The following is a 22,286-nucleotide window of genomic DNA, read 5'->3' as shown; positions in this document are numbered from 1 at the left end:
CGAACCCACCGAAAACATGCTCAAGAAGCTCAAAACGCAGTTGATTCAGGAGCATCCTGGCTGGGGAGGACCGGTGCACCCAACGATGCACATCGTCTGGAATGTGAACCCAATGCAGGACAACTATCTGGTTCACAAGCGGAAGGTCAAGCTTGCGTATCGTGCCATGGCTAAGGAGGACGGTGCTCTTGAGGATGGCAGGCGTATTGAGGATTTGGGAGAGTTGGAGGAAGGGGAGCGTGTCAAACAACCGGCACGGGTGACACGAGTTCCTGTGGCATTAAGGACTAGTGACTTGACAAACTTGTAGTCATGTATTCAGGTAGATGTTTGGAGAAAGTAATGCAATGGCTTCTACGTACCTACCTAGGTAAATAGCTGTTCTGTTGTATCCTTTATGCTTGTGTTACAAAGATGCGAATAGTTGGACCAATCAAAAATGTTCGACACGCGTACCTCTCCAACGTATACCTACCTGTAGGTAGGCAGCAACTTACGGATCCCCTAAGAAATCAACAAGGTACTTGGGATTTTTCACTTCACTTCTTCTTCCCTGTGTTTTCAGTCAACTGAAATAGCTCGATGCCGACATCAAGAGCGCCTCAAGGTAATGACAGCCGCTGGCCAGGAGAATAAAGGGATGCCTGACCATCATCGTCCTTCAGGGGGCTGATGTGATCAACACACTGCGGTCGTCTGGGCTGCTACCCTATCTCCTAAAGGAGAACCAAGAAGGTTGCTAGGCTTCTGTTCTGTCTCTTTCCCAAGTTCATACATTTTGTTCTGATACTGATCGTCTCATTTTAGCCCAGTTCTGCCATGTATACGAGGGGCGACGACATTACAACCTCGTTGATGATAGCATTGGTGCCTGTGTAACAGTGCTACGGCGCTGGATCGCTTCTTGCAGAGAGGACCACCCCGAGTGCAAGTTTTCTGTTGTCGACAAAATGGAGGAAACTCCACGAACTTGATCTCAGTGACCCCCTGCAGTCTTCTGAAAACAGATGGTCGAAGCTGCCCAGAAGAGTGCGAGTGATAGAATCAAAGGACGAAATGTTGGCCTACGTTGCTATCAGCTATCGATGGCCTCATGCTTCCAAATACTGGCCACGCTTGACGTTCAAAAACTACACGGCACTTACTACAGCAGGTCTCCAAACAGACGTTCTACCGAGACTCATTCGAGATGCCTTCACCATCGCGTTGCTTGCCGGGATCAGATATGTCTGGATTGACTGCTTGGTCGCTCTACCTCAATGCCCTTTCTCACATAGTATGCATAGCTAACATTGAGCAGTGCATACACCAGGGGAACAATGATGAATGGGTCATTGAATCCGCAAAAATGGCCTCGATTTACGGCCGAGCAGCTTTTACAGTTGAGTTCGTCGACCAAACCAGTCTCGTTGACGCCGCTGAAGCGTCCCGCGGTATGTTTCTCAAGACCGAGCACGGGGATCATGATATCAACGGGGACTTCAGCCCACCATACAACCCTCTGAGCCCCGAGTCTGGTTACCAGTGGCTGGAAACCAGCGGTAACTTTCCAAGCCGTCCCAATGGAGAACTTGATACCAGAGGCTGGGCATTCCAGGAGAGGCTTCTTTCTCGGCGCATTGTCAGCATAACAAAAGAAGGAATATTTTGGGACTGTCTTCGGCTGAGCGCTTGTGACTGGCGTCCGCTAGGGTTTCTGGGCGACTTTTCACCCAGGTTTCGAGATAACGACGAGCGAAAGATCAAGGGGGCCTTATTGAATGGCAGCGCCCACGCTCAAGAAGAACATGGTCTCTCGGCCACAGTTCGCAAGAAATACTACCTTTTATGGAGGCGACTCTTACAGAGCTACACCTGCCGAGCTTTCACCAACCCTCCAGATCGCCCGATGGCATTTCAAGAAGTCCTTCATCGGTTACGATTTCTTCTTCAAGAGGAGGACCATCACTTTGGGGTATGGGAAGGGGACGTCTTGAGATCTCTGATCTGGTTTGTCGAGACAGAGGGCGAAAACGCGCGCGTCCTGCTTTCCGAACCATTTGTGAAGGTTCCGTCATGGTTGTGGGCGTCGGTGGACGCTCCGATCCAGTACGGACTCTGGCACCCCTTTTGGCGGTATCGAGTTCGCGATATCGAGGTCTTGGCACCACCGCACACGGTCGTCGAGAATATTTCGGTCAAGGCATCTTCACCGGGACAATTGTCAGGCTGCTTGGGTGAGGTTATTCTTAGGGGTCCTTTGGCCACATTGGAAACGACAAAAGTCAGGAGGTTACCTGGGTGTAAGCTCGTGTTTGACCCCAGGCCCGAGGCTTGGTATTCAAGTCAGGTCTCTCCTGACTTCATTCGAGATACCAGCAGGTTGACAAGGTACTATGAGGTCGACTGTTTGCAGGATCTGGTGATTATGAAGATCCTGGAGGGCGGCTACTCGGAGGATCAAGTGGCACATTACTGCCTCATTCTACAGCCATGTCTTCCTCCGAAGCCCCTTCCCCGACAAAACGGCGTCAAGCCACACCTTGGATCGCTCCCCTCGTCACCCAGCTATCATCAAAGACTTGGACTCTTGGTGGTGGACAAAACACTGGACAACTTTTGTGCCGACGATCCTGATATCTGCAAAGACGATGGATGTCTGTTGGAGAAGAAGCAAAAGAGAGATGGCCAGCTCGTCTGTCGGAGATGTTTGGGACGGATAACAACCATCGCTATTGTGTAGCTACCTACTTACCTAGGAGCTGTTCCGTCTGGATAGGCACCCCTGGCTAAACCGTCGCAGTCGAGTTCTCGGTTGTAATCCCGCCAACCTTGTCCTCCTCCTCCAGCATCCTCCGCGCCCTGTAAAACGCCGTGACTGTATAAACCACACAGCCCCTAGGATCCTCATGCTCCATCGACCACGGCCCATTGATAACCCCATCAGAGTAATCCCCAATCGTGTTACAGAACTCGGTATACATGCCCGCCCAGAAACTGGTTTCGACATTCGAATCATTGACCTTCTTATCACCCGCGGTATAATCATCACCACAATCTGGCCGGTTTTGTTCAGGGACTGGATTCAACCAGGGAGGACTGGCTGGATCGTAGGTGTTGTTGGTGAAGGTCTCATAGGCGAGGCAACATCCGGACATGCTCCCTCCTTGAGTGAGCTCTTCACCAAAGGCGGTACAGTTGAGATTGGCATAGCTGAAGGCCTCTTTGCACTCGGCTAGCGAGAGAGTGTAGTTGGCAAACAACGAGTCCGAGGAGCAGTTGTGTGATGCTGGGGGGGGTGGCCCAGGTGCTCATGCTCAACCAAGTTGAGATTCGTCGTTCCGGGTAATCGTCTTGAGGTGACGGGAGAAGAAGTAGCTGACTCTGACGACCACCCTTCACGATGTCCTTGTTGAAGCGGGTTCTGAAGCCATGCTCCATCCGGTAGAAAACATAGCACTGCTCCTACACTGCTCTTGTTGAGGAGCGATCAGCTCCACTGTAGACAGAGCTGCTTGAGCCCACAGCTGTCAAACAGACGGCCAATGGGAATATATCTGGGTATTTTAACAGGGAAATCTGGACTCTCATCATGTCGATAATCCAGATTCTCGGTCAGGTTTCAAGGAGATGGCTCACCTCATCCTGTTGGTGCTGCTTGTCAGCACCTACGCCTACGCTGCCCCCCAACCGGCGGCTACAGATACTGGGTCAACGAAACCCTGCCTCCAGCGTGACCCAAACTTTCATGGCCTACCCGCGCGAGGTCCTCTACTAAGCCCGCAGCGCCGCCGCTCGCCTCAACGATCAGCTCGACTTCGACTTCCACAACGTCTTCCCCGCCATCTTCAAGGCCAGCGTCTGCACCCAAAACACCTACCGCTACTCCCCCGAGTACGACCACGCCTGGGGTCCCACCGCAGGCGTCCCTTGGCAAATAATATCAGACACCATGTTCGGCCTGGGCAACAACTGGCGCCCCACAGACAACCGCATTGACGCCCACCTCCGCATCTACTACGACGACGGCGCCAGATACAAACACTCGGCCAACGGCCAGCTCTGGGACACCGTCGAGCACTTTTACCGCCCCGCCGGCGACGGCGGAGTCCACGCCTGCCAGGAGCAAACCTTCCACCGTTGCTACGTGACCCACCTTCATCAACTGGGCGATACCGGAGGGCGAGTCCGACGTGCCATTTTACTCCGTCATGGACATCCGTCAAAACCTGTGGAATGTCCTCGGCCAGCTGGACCGGTCCCAACTCCGAGGACTATCGATCGGGCTCAGATGGCGTATGGGGGGGAAGAGAGAGAGAGGAAGAGAGAGAGGGAGAGGGAGAAAGATGACATGCACAGCCTGCCGGTTTTCTCCCTCGGCTGGAGCAGATGCCCCTCCAGACGCTGTTTCACAAGTGGATGCATGCCATGCCGTTTCTCGGGCAGGATTATCCAGACGCCCGAGGTATGAGCGGGAGTTGGGACCATGTGATCACTCTGTTCACAGAGCAAGCGTTGCATGATCCAGAGGCCTACAGTGAGTTCTTTTACCCTTCCTACACAAGGCTGTTTTTATGGCAGCGCCAACAAAAGAAAGCATATCTCGGCCTCTGGGCTGCCCTTGCTGACCTGAGCCCAAGCGGTTACCTGGACGCCAATGGCAGAGGAGGTGGATACACAATCGACCGCTTCTGGGGCATATGGCCTGAGGAAACCAAATGGGACCAGAATTTCCTTGAGGACAACACGGGTGAAACCGACAATCCGGCTTTTGGAGGCTGGATTACGGCGTAAAGATACTTGACAGAGCAATAGAAATACTAGATGATAACCGGAGGGGGGAAATAAAAAGACACAGCTCACAGCAATTGTATTATAGACAATTTGATCTGACCCGGTGAGTGAGTAGGGCTACCTCATGAGGCGCACTCCAAATACTCAAACAAATTCCATGTATCGCCGAAAAGAAATGTCCGCCCTCCTAACCTTGAGTTCCCTTTTTTATGCCGCCTCCCCCGTGTTAAGCATATTTCCAAACGCCCCCTCTGTTCACCGCTCTGCACCCAGGAAGAAAAAAACCAAGGTCTCAACAACCCAATCCCGTAAGTCGTAACGCAAAGGCGGTGGTGGCAAGTACAATGTGTTGCAAAAGAAAATGAAGGGCCCCCAACCATTCATGGAGCCTTACTCCATGATTACGACCAATGAAGCTACTGCATCAGCCCCGGATCAAACAACGCCACCTCTTGGTGAGGAAAGACGGGTTGAAATGAATTTGGCGGGCCGTTATCCATGTGATGGTGATGATGCAAGGCATGCTGTAGCTGGATGGGAAGCACATGATTGGGAGGCAAAACTGCCGCCTCGTGTGCAGGCAGCAGCTGAGGATAATAAACTGGTTGGTTAATAGGCGGCCAGACGAGGGCCGGCGAAGGTGCATGGCATGCACTCGCAGCAGGACGGTTCCTCAACTTCCTCGGGGTCGGTGATTGCCTCGCCAGCGCCGTGGTAACGTCCATTGACTTTCTTGTCCGGATTCTCTTGGACCTCCGCCGGCCGGGGGTAACATCTGACTGGACAAGGTTGATCTCGCTCGGCTCGGTATCAGAAGCATGGGCAGCATCGACGAACGGGGTTAAGGACGACGATGGGCCCTGTTCAGCACCAGCATGATTAGGAACACGCAAGCCCGGCTGCTCATCATGGGCCCGGCCAGTTCCGCCACCGTTGTATCCAAAAGTTTCTCTCTGTCTGGTGGTTCTTTTGCTCATGCCACTTACCTAGAGTGGCTTGGCATCACCAAGATGTAGATTCAGTGTAAAACGAGGCAGCTTGCGATCGCGCTCAAACATGAACCCGCAATTGTTGCAAAGAGACTGCGCCATCAGAGTGTCAGCATCAAAGCATCCAAAAACATGAAAGACGAGACAGGGTGTGAAAGACATACCCTTGGCCCATAAGGACCATCCCGGACAGCCCAAACACTTGTCCCCCAAACCTTGCAGTGGGAGCACCGCCAAGTGTTCCTCTCATGCTCAGCAAGTGTTCCGCCACCCCCGTAACCTCCAGCACCGCTCGTGGCATCTGGAGTACCCCTATATCCACCGGGAGTGCCCGCTCGGCCGACCGGCGACAGACTCCTGAAGCGCTTCTTCTTTTTGCTCCTTTCACCTCTCCCCATCCTCTCCTCCGCATCTTGCTCAATAAGTCCGGTGAAGCCGAAGCCAACGGGCACGCCACCGGCGCCCAGCCCAGTATTACTACTGAAGCGCGCGGTCTCTCTCCTCAGCCGACGAATCTGGCGCTCCCGGTCACCTTCCCGTTTCTCAATCTCCTCCTTGCTGAGATACTCCAAACGAGGGCCCCAGGATTCGGCAAGACCGTCAGGATCATAGCGCCAGCCAGCACCTGCGCCGCTGGGGTTGACAGCATCATTCGGGAACTCAATCACTCCTCCTGGAGGCAGAACACCACCGCTGGCAGTGAGAGCAGACGAGGCGCCAACCCAGCCAGCAACCAAACCACCCGACTCGCAAGCTTCCTTCTTGAGACGTAGGACAGCTTCATAGATGGCATGCGTCATGGCCGGTACCCATTCGCCAGACAAACCCAAGTCACTACAGGTCTGCTTGGCGAAGAGCTCGGCCGTTCCCGGCGGGTGCAGCAGCGACCACTCAAACTTGTCGGTGTACACCTGTGACGACAAGTTGATGTTAAGGCTGACGATGCATCTATAGGTATCGTCGGGGCTCTCGTAGTTATCAGCTGAAGTTTCAAGCGGGGTAGCGCTGGCGGTCACGCCTTCTCCTTCAGATATCGCGCCCGGCGTCGCTGGGGCATTCCCCAACTTGGACGGTGTCACGGGAACGTGGGGGGTATTGGCTCGGCTGAGGGAAGAGGTTGCAAGGTTTTGAGGGGCCGGAGTGGCCGACTCGACATGGATCGAAGCTTTTAAGGGCTCGGCGGCGTTGGGTCGTGAACTGTGCGAGTGGAAAAGAGGATGAAGCGCAACACCGGCATACTCTTCAAGCTGTGTCCGAATCTGCTTGCTGATTTCTGAAATGGTCTGGGCACGGTTGGGAAGATCGAGGTCCTGAACCAAGGTGGTGGCAAACTGGTCGGTTGTGATGACTGTCTCGTGCAGATTCCACATGAAGGTGTCGCGTAGACGGTAAGGCACTGTTGGTTCTTGGGGTTTGAAGAAGGGGTGATTTGGGTCGGCATGGCCACCGACGGGCAGGGCAGGCGGGGGTGTATAGCTTGGAATGTCGAGATCGATGCGAATCGGGATCAGCGTCAGCGGGAGACAAGCCTGGGCATAGTTTTGGGCATCTGCCCGGCGCGTCCTGTTCATCCAGTCGCGCCAGATGCCCTGCATCTCAACTGGGGCGACAGCTTCCTTGCCGACCTTTTCGCTGGGGTCTACTTTGGAGGCGCTGTCGTCGCGACGGAGGCTGCGCAAACCGGTAGGTCGGCGACGGTTGTCGTCGTCATCATCGTCGTAATCATCGTACCCATCCTCGGCATAGTTGATTATAGTCGTTCCTCGCTTGGTGGTTCGCGACAGAGGGTTCGCCGGCACGGCGCTGGGAATCACAGGCTGGAGCAGAGCATTCTGGTAGGTGCGCAAGCGAGGGGCCAAAGACGAGAGTATCGCCTGTTGCGACTCGGACCGCAAAGCCATTGTGACGGTGAGAAGGCGAGATTGATTGATGCTCTTGTGATTGGTTCTATCTCATGGCAATGAAAAAACAAACACGCAGAGTGTCGTGTCGAGTCGAGTCGAGGCGAGGCTGCCCGTTGGGGGGAGGGGAGAAGTCGGTCGACTCAAGATGGCCGGAATTCAAGGGCACAAAAGATGGGAAAGACGAACACAATGCTCAGTGCAATCAATCAACTGGCGGCTGTTGACTGGCCGTGCATGTGTGTATCAGAGATACAATAGAAATCTCTCTGGAGCAAACGGCAACAATGGCTCCCAACGAGCGAGGGTTGTCGTTGAATGGCGGAAGATTGTTGTTGAGAGCTTGCTCTTGCTTTGGTGCTCTGAGCGCCCGTCAAAAACGCGACGTTGATTTGCGTGCATCGCGCTTCTGCAAAAGCTTAGCTGGTGGCCTGTGCACTCAAGAAGATTAGATAATCAACACATAGGTGGGTGAGTGGGTAGGTCCAGGCCTCAAAACACCAAGCAAATCACGTGCCTCACATCAAACATCATCACGATATCCTTCACCACCAAAGGTAACCTTAACTTCACCACCAGCCCAAAGCCATCTAAACGACACTTTTATATAGCCAACCTTGTTTTTCACCAACCCCTCCACCGTCCCAAAGCCTGGAAAATAGGGCTAGCTTAACCTTTGTCGTGGTGAAATCCCTAATTCGTGCCTGCCATCCATGGGCTTCCTTCCCAGCCACACGCTCCTTGGGCTTCACGTGGTGGTTGCTCTCTGTCAAGTAAGCTAAGGATAAAAATCAGAGGCAGTGATTTCTCTCCCTTTGTTCTCGTTGCTCCGATATTTTGATTGGAATGATTAGCCTCAAGTTTGAAGACTGATAGCGCCAATCACACGATACCTACTATCAAGTTCACTTTTATCTTCTCACCAGTGAATTTAAACAAAATTCTCTCCAAATCTCCCAACCTTCTTCTTTTCTCTCCAAAGCAGGTCCTCCTCTCGTCGGAACACCATAGTTCTTCCACAAACATCTATCACCTGCTCCTGTGGTTACACTCTAAGCTCCTAGGAGTTCCCCTTCTCCACTTTTCTTGGGCCCCCCCGTTGGTCAAACCACGATAGCAGCAAGCCACATCCAGTTTTCACCTCAGCTCACTTATACTTGCTCCTGACCGTCGTCGCTGTGGGCCCCGTGCTCGCCCCTTGCCCACCTCCAGGTATAAAGGAATCTCTCCCTCCATCCTCTCAACGGTCTTCTCTCCCCCACAACCACCACTCAAGACAGAACACTTCACTTGCCTTCAGTCTTACCCAAGCACCAACACGCAAGCTACCTCGCCTCACTCTCATCCACCTTCTATTCATTCATTCATCCATCCATCTACCTTTTACCCATCTTTGGAATCTCTTCCATCACACATATCGACGTCTCATTAGCCGATATCATCACGTCGACGTCCTATCTTAAGGTAGATCGACAACAAGCAAAATGTCTTCGGCCAAGGATTTCCTCGAGGCCGCCATCAGGGACTCTCAGGCGATCTTGCCCGTTGAGAACGCCGACGCTGTCACCGTCGCGACACCTACGCCTCGTCCTCATGAGCGCAAGCTCGCCACCATTCGCCGCATCTCCTCCCTCGAGAGGCTTACCAAGAGATTCGGCTTGGCCACAGTTGACGGCTGGAAAGTCTTGATCCTCAACGAGGAGAACTTTTTGGTCGGCGAACTCGTGGTGTTCTGCGAGGTGGACTCATTCACACCCCATCGCAACCCCTACTCGAAGCTCTTCGCTCCTTGGGGCACACTTCAGACCATGTATGGTCAGAAGGGCTGGCGTATTGCCACCCAGCAGCTCGAGTTTCGCAGCGGGTCGGAAAAGGTCAAGGTCACTTCTCAGGGCCGAATTTTCAAGCTGAGTGATATCGGGACCATCGTCAGAGAATTCCGCGCTCTGAAACTCAAGGCTGCCTCGACCGATAACACCAGCTTCGAGGACTACCTTCGCGACGTTGACTTCTCTGAGAAGCTCGGCATCAAGAAGTGGGAGCCCGAGTCTTCTTCCTCGGCCAAGGTCACAGCTTCCGCCAATGTCACCATTTCGACTCCTGTCCACCGTCCTTCGGCTCCCATCGCCACTTCGGCTTCCGTCAAGGCTTCGGCTGCCACCATCGCTGCGGCTCCCGTCGCTGCTTCGATGGCGCCTGTCCAGGCGGCAGCCACTATGCTGAACCCCAAGCCGCCTGCGTTCATGCTCAGCACCAAAATGGAGAGGCATCAGAACTGTCCCAACCTTTTCAATAAGCCCAAGTACCGCCGCCTCGTGTACCAGCAGACGGTGAAGCTCGACGGTTCCGCCATGAGCATTTACTTCGTCAACAAGGACTCTCACCTTTACCACAGCTTGCCCTTGCTGAACTCCCGCGTCGCTCCCTTCTACCGCAAGACCTGCGTTTTCGAGAACGGTCGCGCCGGTATTTGCAGCACCAACAAAGACATCATCTACAGCACCGAGTCCTTCGAGGCTTTCGTCAACACCGCCGTTGGTCTCGGCCTTCCGAAGCTTCTCGCGAAGCTGGATATCAACATCGCCTTCCAGGGTGAACTTGTCGGCCACAACATTTGCGGCAATCCCTATGGCTACGCCGCTCTTAACGACAAGGCCAATGGCAAGATCGGCGACTGTGGCAACGGCTTTGACTTCTTCCTCCACTCCATCGTCGACCTTCACACTGGCAAGAAGTGGAACCCCAAGGCCGTCTGCGAGTTTGCTGTCCAACACCAGATTCGCCACGTTCCTCTCGAGGGCTACGTGCGAATTCGCGAGATCGCCAACAGCCATGACGAGCTCCAGGCCATGGCTGAAGCCGCGCCCGGCGAGGGCTTCGTTTTCAAGTGCTTCGAGGACCAACGCTCATTCAAGGTCCTGAGCACCAAGTGGATTCTCGAGAAAGGCGATGAGGCCCTCGCTCGTGGCGAGCGTCTGCGAGACCGCACTGCCCCCCTGGAGCAACCCCATTCCATTTTGCGCATCGGCGGCACCCAGTCTGGGGAGGTTAGACTCCCCGTCCCAGTGACCTCTGCTGCTGTCAAGGCCAAGCAGATCGCTGTTGCCAACGCCGTCGCTCCGCTTCCCGCGACCTCTGCTTACGTTCTGAAGCCTGAGGAGAAGAAGCCAGCTTCTGAGCCTATCCCCCACGCGGCCCCAAAAATCTCTGACGCCACGAAGCCGGTCATCGTCGCCCCAACCGTCCAGGCTCGGGCCGTCAGGGCTCAAGCCATTCAGGCTCCAGCTGTCAAGGCTCCAGCCGTCACGGCTTCGGCCATCAACGTTACCGTTCCCGCCAAAGACGCCGCCAAGCGGGCAAGGAACGACGAGTTCTGGGCCGAGCTCACTCCCGGCATGCAGCTATTCGAGGCCTGGGCCTCTGGCAATGACTACCAGAACATCATCGACTACGTCAACGCCTGGAAGGCAAAGCACTTGGCCGACCAGGCTTTCAACGAGATCTGCCAGAAGAAGAAGGCCGCCCTGGCTAAGATCGCCGACGAGGAAAAGCAGCGCGCCATGCTGCGCAAGTTCGCGAAGGAGCAGCAAGAGAAGGCTCCAGCCAACGAGGCCTGGCACCAGACTTTGGCCGTCAGCAACGACATCCCGATGCCCGAGCCTTCTTTCAATCTCGACTGTGCCGCTGAGGAGTCCGACAGCGAGGTTTCCGGCGTTGATGAGGACCCCGGGACGGATGTCGCTGCCCCCGAGTCGACCACCACCGTCATGGCTCCCAGCGTGAGCATCACCATGTCGCCCAAGCGCGCCCCAGTCAAGAAGACAGTCACTGTCTCCAAGGAGACCCTCAGCTGGCTCGGCTTCTAAGCCACAGGCGCATTTCGCGACGATTCCTTCGCATGGCCGCGGCATCATTGCACATAGCGACATCATTCGATATAGTATCCTGGCTTTACCGATTCTCGACACGTTCATATGCACAGACCATCTTGGCCTCGGCCTCAACATTGCTCGTCGAGGTTTCTCTTTGTTTTCGCGGCGTTGGAGATTGATTTGGGCGACGTTTGGGGTTGGTTTGGGCAGCGTGGGATTGTTTTATGGTTTTTAGCGGTGGAATTTGGGACATGGCGGAAAATAGGGTTCAGGGAAGCAAAAAATAGAGTTCGGGACAGGAAGCAAAAATGAAGTTTTTGCCTTTCAGGAAGAGGGAAGAAATTGGGCGTGCGCGGGGGAAAAGGCGGTATTTAAGGAGTCGGAAGGCACCGGTGTCTTCCTCATGGTTATTCAACATGGGCTCGTCCGGGATAACACAAGTTCGACGGGTTTTTTATCACTCTGATAGTGATTAGGGCAAACAGAGTCTTGATTTCGGGCACAACTGCATGCATTCTGAATGTGAAATGTGATAAGATTGTACGAGAGATCTGAAGCGTAATGAGAAACATGATGTTTGTGACGTGCCCAAAGGTTTCAATAATGTTGTTAGGAACGTACACGTCTATCTGTGGTTAGGTACAGATGAGCAAGATGTGGAGCTATAATGCACAGGTAGTTTACGAGTTGGGTTTCAGTGTCCAGTTGTTCTAGTATATAGGTAGCCACGAGGTCAGGGGTTGAGATTCTGGCAGTTGGGGCTGCAATAGAAGCATACTTGTAGACAGTCGTCATCAGCTTCTCACAGCCAGCAACTGTCGTCTCTTCCACTTGCTGAAAGTGCCTCATCAAAGAGATATTCCCGACCTGTCTTCACCAGGCCCACCCGTGTTATCTCCCCCTAGCTATATCCAGCCAGCCTCGTGACGGTTTTCAGCAAGCGAGTGTGAGTCCACTTACGACTCTAGGCTTAGTGATCGCCGTTGCCGAGACGCTAGTCAAAATTTTAACAGATCGAGTAATATGCGGTGAGTCTAGAGCCAGAGCCTTATTGTCTCCCAACCCACCGTCTTCCCTGCCGGGCAGCTTCTGAGGACGTGAGACAAAGGAAACGTGCAATGCTCCAGCCCACAGGTAATCCACACGGCACATATTGGCGACACACGTTTTCAAAGCCTTGTCCAGCTTCCTTGTTCTCGAGCTCGCTTATAGCTCGAAATTGCCTATCCAAGCCCATCAGCGTCAGCATCAGCATCAGCAAGCAGCTTGAGGCCTGCCTTCTTTAACATCTTCAAGAACTTAAACCGACAAGATGACTGTAAACGACTCCCAGTTTGAATCTGCCCCTAGCAGCAATCCTCGGGATGGCCATTCCTTCACCACCACCGCCCCTGTTCATCAAAAGCTTCACCTCAGTCCCCCGAGCGAGGAAATGGTTCGCCGTGTGCCCTCCCGCAATGAGATGAACATCCACCACATCACCGAAGATCTCTCCTCCGCCCCCTCCACCACCTTCACATACTTCACCCCTGACACGGATGAATGCTACATCGGCAGTCTCCCCCTCCCGTCCTCGTCACTCACGCCGTCCCTAATTCTCGAGTCATCCTCCCATCTTGAGCGGATCCCCGACGGTCTCATCTATCCCCTCATGCCAGGGAAGCCTCTCATGGCGCTGATTATCGCGCCTGACTCACCCCCGGAGGACTCAGAGACAGGAGCGTACTTCATCCGCCGGCCCAATCTTTTGAATTTTGACACCAAAGACAAGGACAGGGCAGAGCAGCAGCAAGCCATGCTCCTCAGAGAGGCTGTTATTCTCCAGCAGTTGGCGCAGCATGGCCATCCAAACATGATTCGCTATCACGGCACAAGAACCAGGAGAGGGAGAATCACGGGATTGGTGTTTGACAAGCATCCATACACCCTGTTGGAGTATCTGGCCGAGGTGAAGGAGAAGGGCAAAGGAAACGAGATCGAGGTTGAGTCGTTCGTGAGGGGGTTGGAGAATGTGGTGAGCAGGCTGCACCAGCTGGGTCTGGCGCACAACAGTATTCGGGCTGAGAACATTGTTGTGGGGAGAGGCGAGGGTAGCGAGGGGGTGAGGGCGGTACTGGTGGAATTTAGCAAGTGCTTGCCTTTTGGCAAGAAGTTCAGGACATCGTATGACGGGGAGCTCAAGGTTTCGTCAAAGGAGAACGATCGCCAGGCAGTCAAGGACTTCAGGTCGTGGCTGGAAGGGGTGGTTGACCCCACGCTGATCACCCCTACACAGGACGACCAGCCTGCCAGTAGTTGACCCAGACACTTTTATATCGTGTTAATGACAATCATGTACATGACGTTGCTTAATCCCGCCCACGTTCCTTCCCATGTCCCTCTCCACGCCGCTCCTCCTTCTTCAACAGCGCCAACGCCTCCACAAGCACACTCCCATCCACCATCTTGGCCACATGCTCCCTACTGCTCGCGGTCCTGTTATCCACCCTGGCAATGTACTTCTCCTCCTCCCCCAGCACATCCACCAGATCCTCCGGGATCCCCCCACTCCAATCATGAACCCGCCAAACCTTCTTCAACAACGGCACGCTCACATTCACCGCGGCCGAGACCCTCGCATAGACCTTCTCCGGCTCCTCCTCAAACACCCTCTGCGCCTTGATCAGATTCTTCAAGAACACCACAATCTCTTTCCTTTTCTTCTTGTCCGCCAGCTTCTCTTTGGTAGAGTGCAAGTTGTAAATCTCGCGGTACACCTTTCTGTCCTGGAAGACCACCGTCTGCCCTGCGGGGAGCGCGTCGATGCCCAATTGGAGGGTGGGTTCCCAGATGCCAAACGCGTCAATCTCTCCTCTTGCCAGCATGTCCGGGAAGGTCCTGTTTCCGCAGGGCGCCTCGTGGCAGATGTTGCCGGCGATGGTTTGGTAATCCCCGTATTCGAGACCGACGGTCTTGAGGAGCTGCTCGACAAAGTAACCCGCCGAGGTGCCGTTGATAGTGCCAACTCGCTTCCCCTTGAGATCGGAAAGAGAGGAAATACCGGCTGCGCGGTTGGCTACCAGGCGGTAGGGGACCTCGGCAATGTTCCAGATGATCCGGAGGGAGGTGTTATTTGCGTAATTGCGGAGGGCTTGGGTTTCGGCGTTGGCGCCGAGGTCGATAGAGCTGTTGCGGACGAGGGGCGCGACTCCGCCGTTGACGAAAATTGCGGAGGAGTTGTAGTAATCTTCGGAGGTGGTAAGGAGAGGGACGTATTCGATTACGTTGAGAGCGGCCGAGATGGTGAGAACAGCTGCTGCAGGAACTGTGAGCAGGCCCAAAAGGGGCAGAAGAAAGGAAAGGCGTGCCATCATGACGGGGAGGCCGGGAATGGCAGACAGATGTGAGGAAACGGTCTCCGAGATGAGGTCAGGTGGGTGGTTATGTACTGCTCGGGCCGCTCGCTGTCTTCCACGGACGAGCAACGGACGACAGATATTACCAACATCAAGGACCGCCTCGGCTTCCGGTATAGCTTCCTCTTACAGCCAACAACATCTCACCACCCACAACGTCCCGAGTGAAGCCACCAATAGGAAACATGCCGAATGGCTGCCTCCTCGTTCCAACCCTTCCAGAACCCTGAGCCGTCTCTTGTGTTTTTCCCAGGGTCGTGTGCGGAGTCGGAATCGGAGTCCTGACCAAACCGCATGCTCAAAATATCATGACTGAAGACTATAAGCCATAAGCTGCATACAGCGGTTCGAATTCTAGGCTAATTGATCCACAGTCTTTTGCCGTTTTGGGTGGCAGGGTCAGAGAGGGGTGGACAGTCAGGGGAAAGGAGGTAAAAAGGGTACAGCCGTCCCCGCATTTCGGCTCTTGCCGACAAGTCATCCAACTCGGTAATATGTGTAGGTATAATGTCGACGGGGATGCCGGTATGGTATCGGGCCTGCACGCTGGTTTGCTATATGACTCTGTGACAAGGCCGTTTGTGTGAATCGGGTTGAGCTGTGGCGATGATGTTCTGGTGACGAAATTGGACGGCATCTATTCGGATTGCTTGCCTGTTGAAGTCTTGCGCTCTCTCTGAGGTAGGCTGGGCTTCTTGGGAAAAGTGTGTTCCAGTGGCCAGCCTGTCGAGTGAAGCTTTTGTCTGGAGAGGAGCCGACAATCAACATGTCCAGCTTACAGCTTTTTGGTGTGCTTTGCGGCATGTCTTTTTCATGACCTCCTCAGGGGTTCGATCAGGGGGATTAACAGGTACCTACTTAAGGTATTTGATAAGTTGGTACCTACCAATCGAATCGCGTTGCTTGTGCTATCTAATTAGCCACTCAATGCCTACAAAATATTGAATAGGGCCACCTCATCATGAAACTGATTTTGTAATTGGAAAAAGCCCGGCGCAAAGGAGATAAAAGAGATAAAAGAGATAAAAGAGATAAAAGAGAAAAAATGTGACAGAGAACTTCTCTTCACTTAAAAGATTTGGATGCCCAATAACAGGATTGAACTGTTGACCTTCGCATTACTATGTACTGCTGCCAGTATTAGTACGACGCTCTAACCAGCTGAGCTAATCGGGCTTTGTTGGATGTGTTGCTGCCAAGGAGGGTAGCCTAAAGAAGAGATCAGAAATAATGGAAAAGGGAAAAAGGCAAAAGTAAGGACTCGGATACCGGGAGTCGAACCCGGGGCTGTTGAGAGAACAGACACTTCTGAGAAGTGAGAGTCAACGATGTTACCGCTACACCATACCCGATAGGATGGCTTCCGACAAGGATTGTTGTTGAGGGCTGAAGAAAAAGAACTTATGTTGGGACAATTTTTTTGTCTGTGTGGTGGGGTTGACTGGGAACTTTTGGAGGGGTGGAGGGTGGAAGGGTTACCCTGTCAAGGGCATGTGACGTCATTGGGGGTGGGTGCCTCCAGCGCAGCGTGCTTCGAAGGGATCACTTTCACATGAATTATTGAATACGCGTACGGGTTCCAGGACACGAGAATGAAATCCGACGGAGTTATGGAAGAGCCCTGTCGAAAATGACGCGCGAAATAAGTCCACCTCCGCTGAAACGAAGGAGGCTGGTTCACCAGAGTTCCCCGGAGACCAAGTCGCATTCTTTTCGAGTCTTTTCTTGGAACATCAACGGCGTCGATGCTTTTCTCCCCCCCACCAACTCAAAGATCACTACCTTCTTCAAGCCTACCAACTCTCCCAGTGGTCGAGCCAGTCCACCCAAAACAGACCATGAGACGACAAGCAATTTACTTCGCGCCTTCTTGTCTCGTCACAACTGGCCAGAGGTCTTATTTTTGCAGGAACTCAAGATCAAACAGGGTGACTGCAAGACTGCGGCCGCTCTTCTTACAGCCATCAATAGCCCACTAAGTAAAAGCGATGTCCTATCCCAGGAACGAACTTATACGCTTGACACAGTCCTACCTCGAGACAAGTACAACGTTAGAGGATTCCAGGGAAAGCTTTATGGAGTCGGCACCATCATAAGAAAGGACTTTGCCAGGGGCCACGTTTCCCTCATTCGCGAAGCCGACTGGGACCTTGAAGGCCGGGTGAGCATTGTCGAGCTCAAGAAAGGATTAGGTCAAGACAGGCCACTTGCGCTCCTCAATATTTACGCAGTCAACGGGACTTCTAGCCCCTATCGTTCACCTGACACGGGCAAGGCTGTTGGAACAAGACACGACCACAAGATTGTTTTTCACAGCCGCTTGCGCGATGAGTGTCTTGAACTTGAGGCTCAAGGCTACAACGTGGTGGTTGCCGGGGATCTAAACGTTGCGCGTGGTGTTCTAGATGGTCATCCAAATCTGAGAACATACCCAAGCCAGCATTGCCTCAACAGAGCCGACTTCAACGCCAAGTTCTTTGGACAAGAAGATAACAAGAGAGCCCGGGCGCATGTGAGGACCAGCAATGAGAAACAGGCCTGCTTAGATGCAATCGACGTTTTCCGCGCCCTTCACAGGACTGAGAGGAGGTATACTTATCACCCTCGCACAGCACACTGGGGCAGCAGTTGCGACAGGGTGGATCTCATCCTGGCTTCCAAAAGGCTCTGGGAAGAAGGCCTCGTTCTCAGCACCGGGATTCTGGACTCTCCTCAAGAAAGAGGACCCAGTGACCATGTCCCCTTATGGGTAGAGTTGAAAGGCACTGGGTAGAGAATCTTCTTTCGCCATTCCAACACCTCGGACCGAACCATACGGTCGATAATGTCAACATCCAACGCACACGTATCGGTTGACGGAAAATGCCGTACAGATGATGCTCCTGGGGACCTAGCGCCATCCCGTTAGTTCTTTGTCCTCAAAGACTATTCCGACACCCTGGCGCCGGTGTTTGCCCCTAAGAAGGGGTGGGTGACCGGAATCCCCGCAGGGAAATCGTGGCGTCTTTGTTCGTACCAGTAAGTTATTTTGCCGTTGCCCATCAGACTCCAGTTCCCGTCCATTCTCTTGTCAGCTCGCCACCTACCTCTTGACCACCCACCCCACAACAGGCTATCGCCAGATTATCCATGAATCCGTCATTGATCAAGACCTCAGCATGGAAAGGAAAAAGTCGCAAATAGAAGAGAGGATAAACGCTTTCAGGCAAGCGGCTTATGGCTTGCCTGGGACGTGGAGTGGCCGTAGGCAAGAGGCACAACAGACGGCGAAGATTCGACCGCGCCAATATCGGGCCATTCAGCAGCGCAGAAGAACAACTCGTCGAAGGACAGGCCATGTCCCATTACCACCACCGCAAAGCAGCCATGGCCATACGCCAGGCCTGATCATAGATTACCCACCATCGCCCCTATATATATCACCAGCATTGTCACGGTCATCAAGCCCTTCATCAGGTGCCTGCGAGGAGTGCCCCGAGGAACACCCGGAGGACAGTCCCATCTCACAGCGAGAGGAACTCGAGTGGGGGTTTTGGCAACAAATACGCCGGCAGGCTTATACTGGACGTACCATGTTCGGCCAGACAGCAGGCAGTGGCACCCAGATGGGAGGGCAAGAGTTACAGCGGTCGCCATCACCATCCAGATCCCAATCCCCACCACTAACAATCCGTCATCTCGCTATACGCACCCGTCGCTGAAGGGACAACACCCCTGTTCGCATGATTAGGAGGAGATCCGCTGGATAGCAGTTGGGAGTGAGTTGGACAGTACACAAACCCATGATAGAATGATTAGCACATGCCACCAAAGTAATAATTACGATATTCCTGCACATATCGCGATGTCCATAAATCGTGCTGAGATGAAGCGTGTGTGTGTTAGGAAACATAAAAGAAGAATCAGCACCAAGGTAAAAAAGGAATCCCCGGTCAAGTACGAAATGAGGAGCCATTAGAGAGTCACGGGCAACTGGAAAAAAGCATGGCAATCCCAGAGGTTTGGAAACGCTTGCATTCGCCTATCTTAAACGGTACTTGCCTTATATCACATCCCGTCCCAACCGTATATCAACCAATAAGACGCACACCCCTGCTGGAACTTCAGCTAAACCTCGCTCAAAGAAAACTACTTGACCTTACTTTTTCTTCCCCTTTCTTATCTGGTTCTGGAAAGATAAACACGCCATCATTCGGCGTCTCCTTGACAGAAGGAAAGCAAGCCACTAGCACTCCACCACCTTCTCCCCAGACGGCATCTCGATGGTGTACTCCAACGTCAACTTGACGCTCCGTCCCGCGTTGAGCACCACCTCCCAGTTCACCTCCCCGCCCTTCTTCAAAAACGACACCGCCTTGCCCCAGTTGGCCTCCTCCTTCCCGTCCTTACCCGGCACTCCGGCCGACATACCCTCTCCGCTGACGCTCATCCTCGGGTGCAGCAGCTCCACCCTCAGCTTCTCATCCTCGCTGACGGGAACCTGATCCAACACCAACACCTCGACCGGCTTGGCCCCTTGAGCAGCCCGCGTGTTGACCAGAGTGATCGCCCGGGTGTAAACGCTGTTATTCCTATTGGTGAACACCCCGGTGGTGCTCCTCTTGACCTCCGGCTTGGGGTAGGCAACCTTGATGGCAGGGTCAACACCCAGCGGGATCTTGAACATGTCCCCGGCGCTGCACCTCGGAAGCGTAGACCGGCCCATGAACGTCCCGTCCAGCGTCAGGCCCGTCGGGCCCTTCAGCAGCGTCAGCTTGCTCGTGTTGCGGAGCTTGGCCTTGAGGTACGCGGCAGGCTTGTACTTGGCCACGACGGTCCTGGCGAACACGACGTTGGAGAAGGTGATCCTCGCGACGCGCTGCTTGGAGGCGGTCGAGCTCGGCCTCAGTGTCTTGGGGTTGGGGAGGTCGTAGGTGGCGGTGAGGCCGGTTTCCTCAAAGGAGGAGTCCTGGAAGGAGACCTCGGGGGTGGGCTCGAGGACGGTTTGGGCGTCGTAGTCTTCGTATTCCATCGACTCTGACACTGCACCGTCGGGGGGATTTCCGCTCCTGCGGCGTTTGCTCATTGCCGACATGTTTGCGGAGCGCAGATTTAGCCCTTTCGCTAGGTCTGGTTCCTCTATACGATACGCTAACGACGCTGGGTTGCTCGGTGGTGGTGGAGGTGGTGAGGCTTTACCAAGCAGAGCAAAAGCAACCTCCTCCCCCCCACCCTGCGTGTAAAATTGACGGTGTGGCTGTGGTTTGCTGACGCCAAACAGCTCAGCGCGCGGCTTTTGCTGCTGGGAATTATTTTGCGCCGCGTTCCATATCTCTTTCTGTGTCCTCTCCTCACGACTGTAAATGGCTTGGTCGCTGGTAAAATGGGCAGCGCGGCCACCTAGCTTGATCCGCCAAGGCAAAAGCCTTGGGGACTCGTCGTGGAGGCCAGAGAAACTAGCCTGCGATGTGCTCAGGACCACCTTGGCGTTGGTCCAAGTCTCCGAGGTCATGTTGGTCAGCTGGGCATCGAAACAGAGAATGGCCGAGTTGGTGGTGGTGGACAGGGCCAAATCATAACTGGGCGACCAGAAAGCAGACGTGGTGACGTAGCTGAGAGACAGATCGCAGTACGTGATGGTATCTTCCATGTGCTTTTCAGGGGCGAGTTTGACATCAGCAGCGCTGACAACCGAGCTCCGGCGTGACGAGGAAGGGGACAGACTGGTAGCATCAAGCGTGACGCGGATAGTATAGCATGATTTGGGCCAAAACTGTTCCCGCTCTTTGCGAATGCGGGCCTTCTCCTTCTCCTTTTTGGCCCTGCGCCGGAGCTTCTGAGCTCTAACCTTGTCCTTTGCCCTTTGGACTTTTGCTTTGGCCTTGTTGATCCTGGCCTGTTCCTTTGCCTCCAACTTGAGCAGCCGTGCCTCCTCCAGCTGAAGCTTGTCGATCTCTGCGGCAATCTTGCGCCTCCGAATGGTGGCGCTCATCTTATCCTCGAAGGTCTTGTCCCGCTCCTTGCGATACATCTCGAGGCTGTCATCAATGTTGAAGTTGCCCTTCTTCTTCTCCAATGAGCGGCCATAGGACTCGAGAAAACCTTGGCGATTGATAGCACTCTCGATAATCTCATCCTCGCGGTCTCTCTTGTCATACAATGTCTGGAGAGAGTCACGCACTGCCTTGAGCTCGTCGTTGGCCTTCCTTGTGAACTCGTCATCCTCCTCGGACTCGTCCTCTTCCGAGTCCGAGTCGGAATCAGGATAGATCTCCTCAAAGATGTCACGATTGGGGAGCAACTCAATGGTGATATCGGTGATGATGGCTGAACCAATGCCCTCGACTTTGATAGATTCCTCGTCAACAGTCGGAGATAATCCCACCACGGCGATCTCGTTGGCTCCCGGCTGTCAGTTGTTAGTGGGTTGTTTTGTGTGTGCGTTGGCCAAACTGCGGGACTGGACCTTACCTTCAGGGCAACCTCTTTGATGTCTCTGACAACCTGTGCTCTGGTTGGGAAGAGAGTGACAGTCCGCGTGGGAAGATCACGGATGTGGAACTGCTGCTCGTGTAAGGAATCCATTGGCCTTGCAATGTAGGGCTGGTGATAGCGGTATGTGTGTTTTGGTGTTTGGATGAGGGGATTGGTGGTGAACTACACCACTCAGGGGCCGAATCAAGGGGTATACTTATACCTCGAGGTACCTGGTAATTGGAGCCAAGGCATTTGCAGGAAGCAATGCCACAAAGGAAAGCATCACGAAAAAAGCACTTGATGACTTGCGCGGCTTCACAAGGCAAGTGATATGCTTGACCCTGCAATTAGACGGCTGCCTCCACCAATTCATGATGGCGCTGACGTTGCGGCGGGTTGTACAGAAATAATGCCGCCAGACCGAACTAAGGCACGATTAAATTGTCCGGAAAGCCCCCCACCATCTTGGCCCCGGACCGAGCACAGGTTTTCTGCTCAAATGTGCACTCGGACTTGAACGGGCAGCTGTTTTGGGAATAACTGGCAAGGAATAGGGAGTCAGCCTTGTGATTTTATTGATTTGAGGACATCTCTTCCCTTCCCTACCACCCATCCCCCATCACCCCCCCATCATCATCATCACCATCCATCGTTCGTCGTCGTTCTTCTTCACGCTTGCACAACATGACGGACGGGATGTGGATCTTGGAGAAACCAAAAGGTCTCAGTTGATCGGCACAAACTAAAATGACGCGCGGGGAAGTGGCCCAAGCTCCCTTTTCAGCTGCCTTTGTGCTTTGCGCCCGTGCCACATCGGATGCCACAGCGGAACCCCAAATGCCCCAAAAATCCCGACTCCCAGCCACCTCGAATTTGAGATGCCAAAGAATTGCCCTTACC

The 22,286-nt window shown here is 53.8% G+C and overlaps 10 protein-coding genes and 2 non-coding genes across 12 annotated transcripts; 6 read left to right on the top strand and 6 right to left on the bottom strand.

Moving 5' to 3' along the window:
* Window positions 1–16: 16 nt before the first annotated feature.
* Window positions 17–3,143, top strand: QC762_0048390 (uncharacterized protein; the record flags this gene model as incomplete). The annotated part of the gene is made up of 2 exons (XM_062883454.1): window positions 17–259; window positions 1,301–3,143. The coding sequence occupies 2 exons, from the start codon at window positions 17–19 to the stop codon at window positions 2,720–2,722; spliced, it is 1,665 nt and encodes a 554-aa protein (XP_062744257.1). The 3' UTR covers window positions 2,723–3,143.
* On the bottom strand, window positions 2,769–3,420 carry QC762_301176 (uncharacterized protein; the record flags this gene model as incomplete). Its single annotated transcript, XM_062888424.1, has 2 exons — window positions 2,769–3,268; window positions 3,363–3,420. The coding sequence occupies 2 exons, from the start codon at window positions 3,418–3,420 to the stop codon at window positions 2,769–2,771; spliced, it is 558 nt and encodes a 185-aa protein (XP_062744256.1).
* Window positions 3,421–3,609: 189 nt separating this feature from the next.
* Window positions 3,610–4,773, top strand: QC762_301177 (uncharacterized protein; the record flags this gene model as incomplete). Its single annotated transcript, XM_062888425.1, has 3 exons — window positions 3,610–3,689; window positions 3,766–4,126; window positions 4,339–4,773. 3 exons carry the CDS (start codon window positions 3,610–3,612, stop codon window positions 4,771–4,773), a joined length of 876 nt encoding a protein of 291 aa, XP_062744255.1.
* Window positions 4,768–8,043, bottom strand: SFH1 (Chromatin structure remodeling complex protein sfh1). The gene is made up of 2 exons (XM_062888426.1): window positions 5,927–8,043; window positions 4,768–5,855 (listed from the first exon to the last, which is right to left on the bottom strand). Exons 1-2 carry the CDS (start codon window positions 7,661–7,663, stop codon window positions 5,760–5,762), a joined length of 1,833 nt encoding a protein of 610 aa, XP_062744254.1. The 5' UTR covers window positions 7,664–8,043; the 3' UTR covers window positions 4,768–5,759.
* Window positions 8,044–9,147: 1,104 nt separating this feature from the next.
* On the top strand, window positions 9,148–11,529 carry QC762_301190 (uncharacterized protein; the record flags this gene model as incomplete). Its single annotated transcript, XM_062888427.1, has 1 exon — window positions 9,148–11,529. The coding sequence occupies one exon, from the start codon at window positions 9,148–9,150 to the stop codon at window positions 11,527–11,529; it is 2,382 nt and encodes a 793-aa protein (XP_062744253.1).
* A 1,318-nt stretch (window positions 11,530–12,847) lies between these two features.
* QC762_301195 (uncharacterized protein) lies at window positions 12,848–13,834 on the top strand (the record flags this gene model as incomplete). The annotated part of the gene is made up of 1 exon (XM_062888428.1): window positions 12,848–13,834. One exon carries the CDS (start codon window positions 12,848–12,850, stop codon window positions 13,832–13,834), a length of 987 nt encoding a protein of 328 aa, XP_062744252.1.
* Window positions 13,835–13,883: 49 nt separating this feature from the next.
* On the bottom strand, window positions 13,884–14,888 carry QC762_301200 (uncharacterized protein; the record flags this gene model as incomplete). Its single annotated transcript, XM_062888429.1, has 1 exon — window positions 13,884–14,888. The coding sequence occupies one exon, from the start codon at window positions 14,886–14,888 to the stop codon at window positions 13,884–13,886; it is 1,005 nt and encodes a 334-aa protein (XP_062744251.1).
* A 1,125-nt stretch (window positions 14,889–16,013) lies between these two features.
* On the bottom strand, window positions 16,014–16,106 carry QC762_0048320. Its single transcript has one exon. It is a non-coding gene; the product is annotated as a tRNA-Ile (tRNA).
* An 84-nt stretch (window positions 16,107–16,190) lies between these two features.
* QC762_0048310 lies at window positions 16,191–16,282 on the bottom strand. The gene has a single exon. It is a non-coding gene; the product is annotated as a tRNA-Glu (tRNA).
* Window positions 16,283–16,560: 278 nt separating this feature from the next.
* On the top strand, window positions 16,561–17,703 carry QC762_301210 (uncharacterized protein; the record flags this gene model as incomplete). The annotated part of the gene is made up of 1 exon (XM_062888430.1): window positions 16,561–17,703. One exon carries the CDS (start codon window positions 16,561–16,563, stop codon window positions 17,701–17,703), a length of 1,143 nt encoding a protein of 380 aa, XP_062744250.1.
* Window positions 17,704–17,754: 51 nt separating this feature from the next.
* QC762_301220 (uncharacterized protein) lies at window positions 17,755–18,766 on the top strand (the record flags this gene model as incomplete). Its single annotated transcript, XM_062888431.1, has 3 exons — window positions 17,755–17,833; window positions 17,855–17,948; window positions 18,088–18,766. The coding sequence occupies 3 exons, from the start codon at window positions 17,755–17,757 to the stop codon at window positions 18,629–18,631; spliced, it is 717 nt and encodes a 238-aa protein (XP_062744249.1). The 3' UTR covers window positions 18,632–18,766.
* Window positions 18,767–18,915: 149 nt separating this feature from the next.
* Window positions 18,916–22,009, bottom strand: QC762_301230 (uncharacterized protein). Its single transcript, XM_062888432.1, has 2 exons — window positions 21,381–22,009; window positions 18,916–21,318 (listed from the first exon to the last, which is right to left on the bottom strand). The coding sequence occupies exons 1-2, from the start codon at window positions 21,492–21,494 to the stop codon at window positions 19,156–19,158; spliced, it is 2,277 nt and encodes a 758-aa protein (XP_062744248.1). The 5' UTR covers window positions 21,495–22,009; the 3' UTR covers window positions 18,916–19,155.
* Between the last annotated feature and the right edge of the window lie 277 nt (window positions 22,010–22,286).

The sequence above is a fragment of the Podospora pseudocomata genome, chromosome 3 (genome assembly GCF_035222375.1).
Source record: "Podospora pseudocomata strain CBS 415.72m chromosome 3, whole genome shotgun sequence".
Taxonomy (NCBI): Eukaryota; Fungi; Ascomycota; class Sordariomycetes; order Sordariales; family Podosporaceae; genus Podospora; species Podospora pseudocomata.
This window is presented reverse-complemented; position numbering and strand designations above follow the sequence as displayed.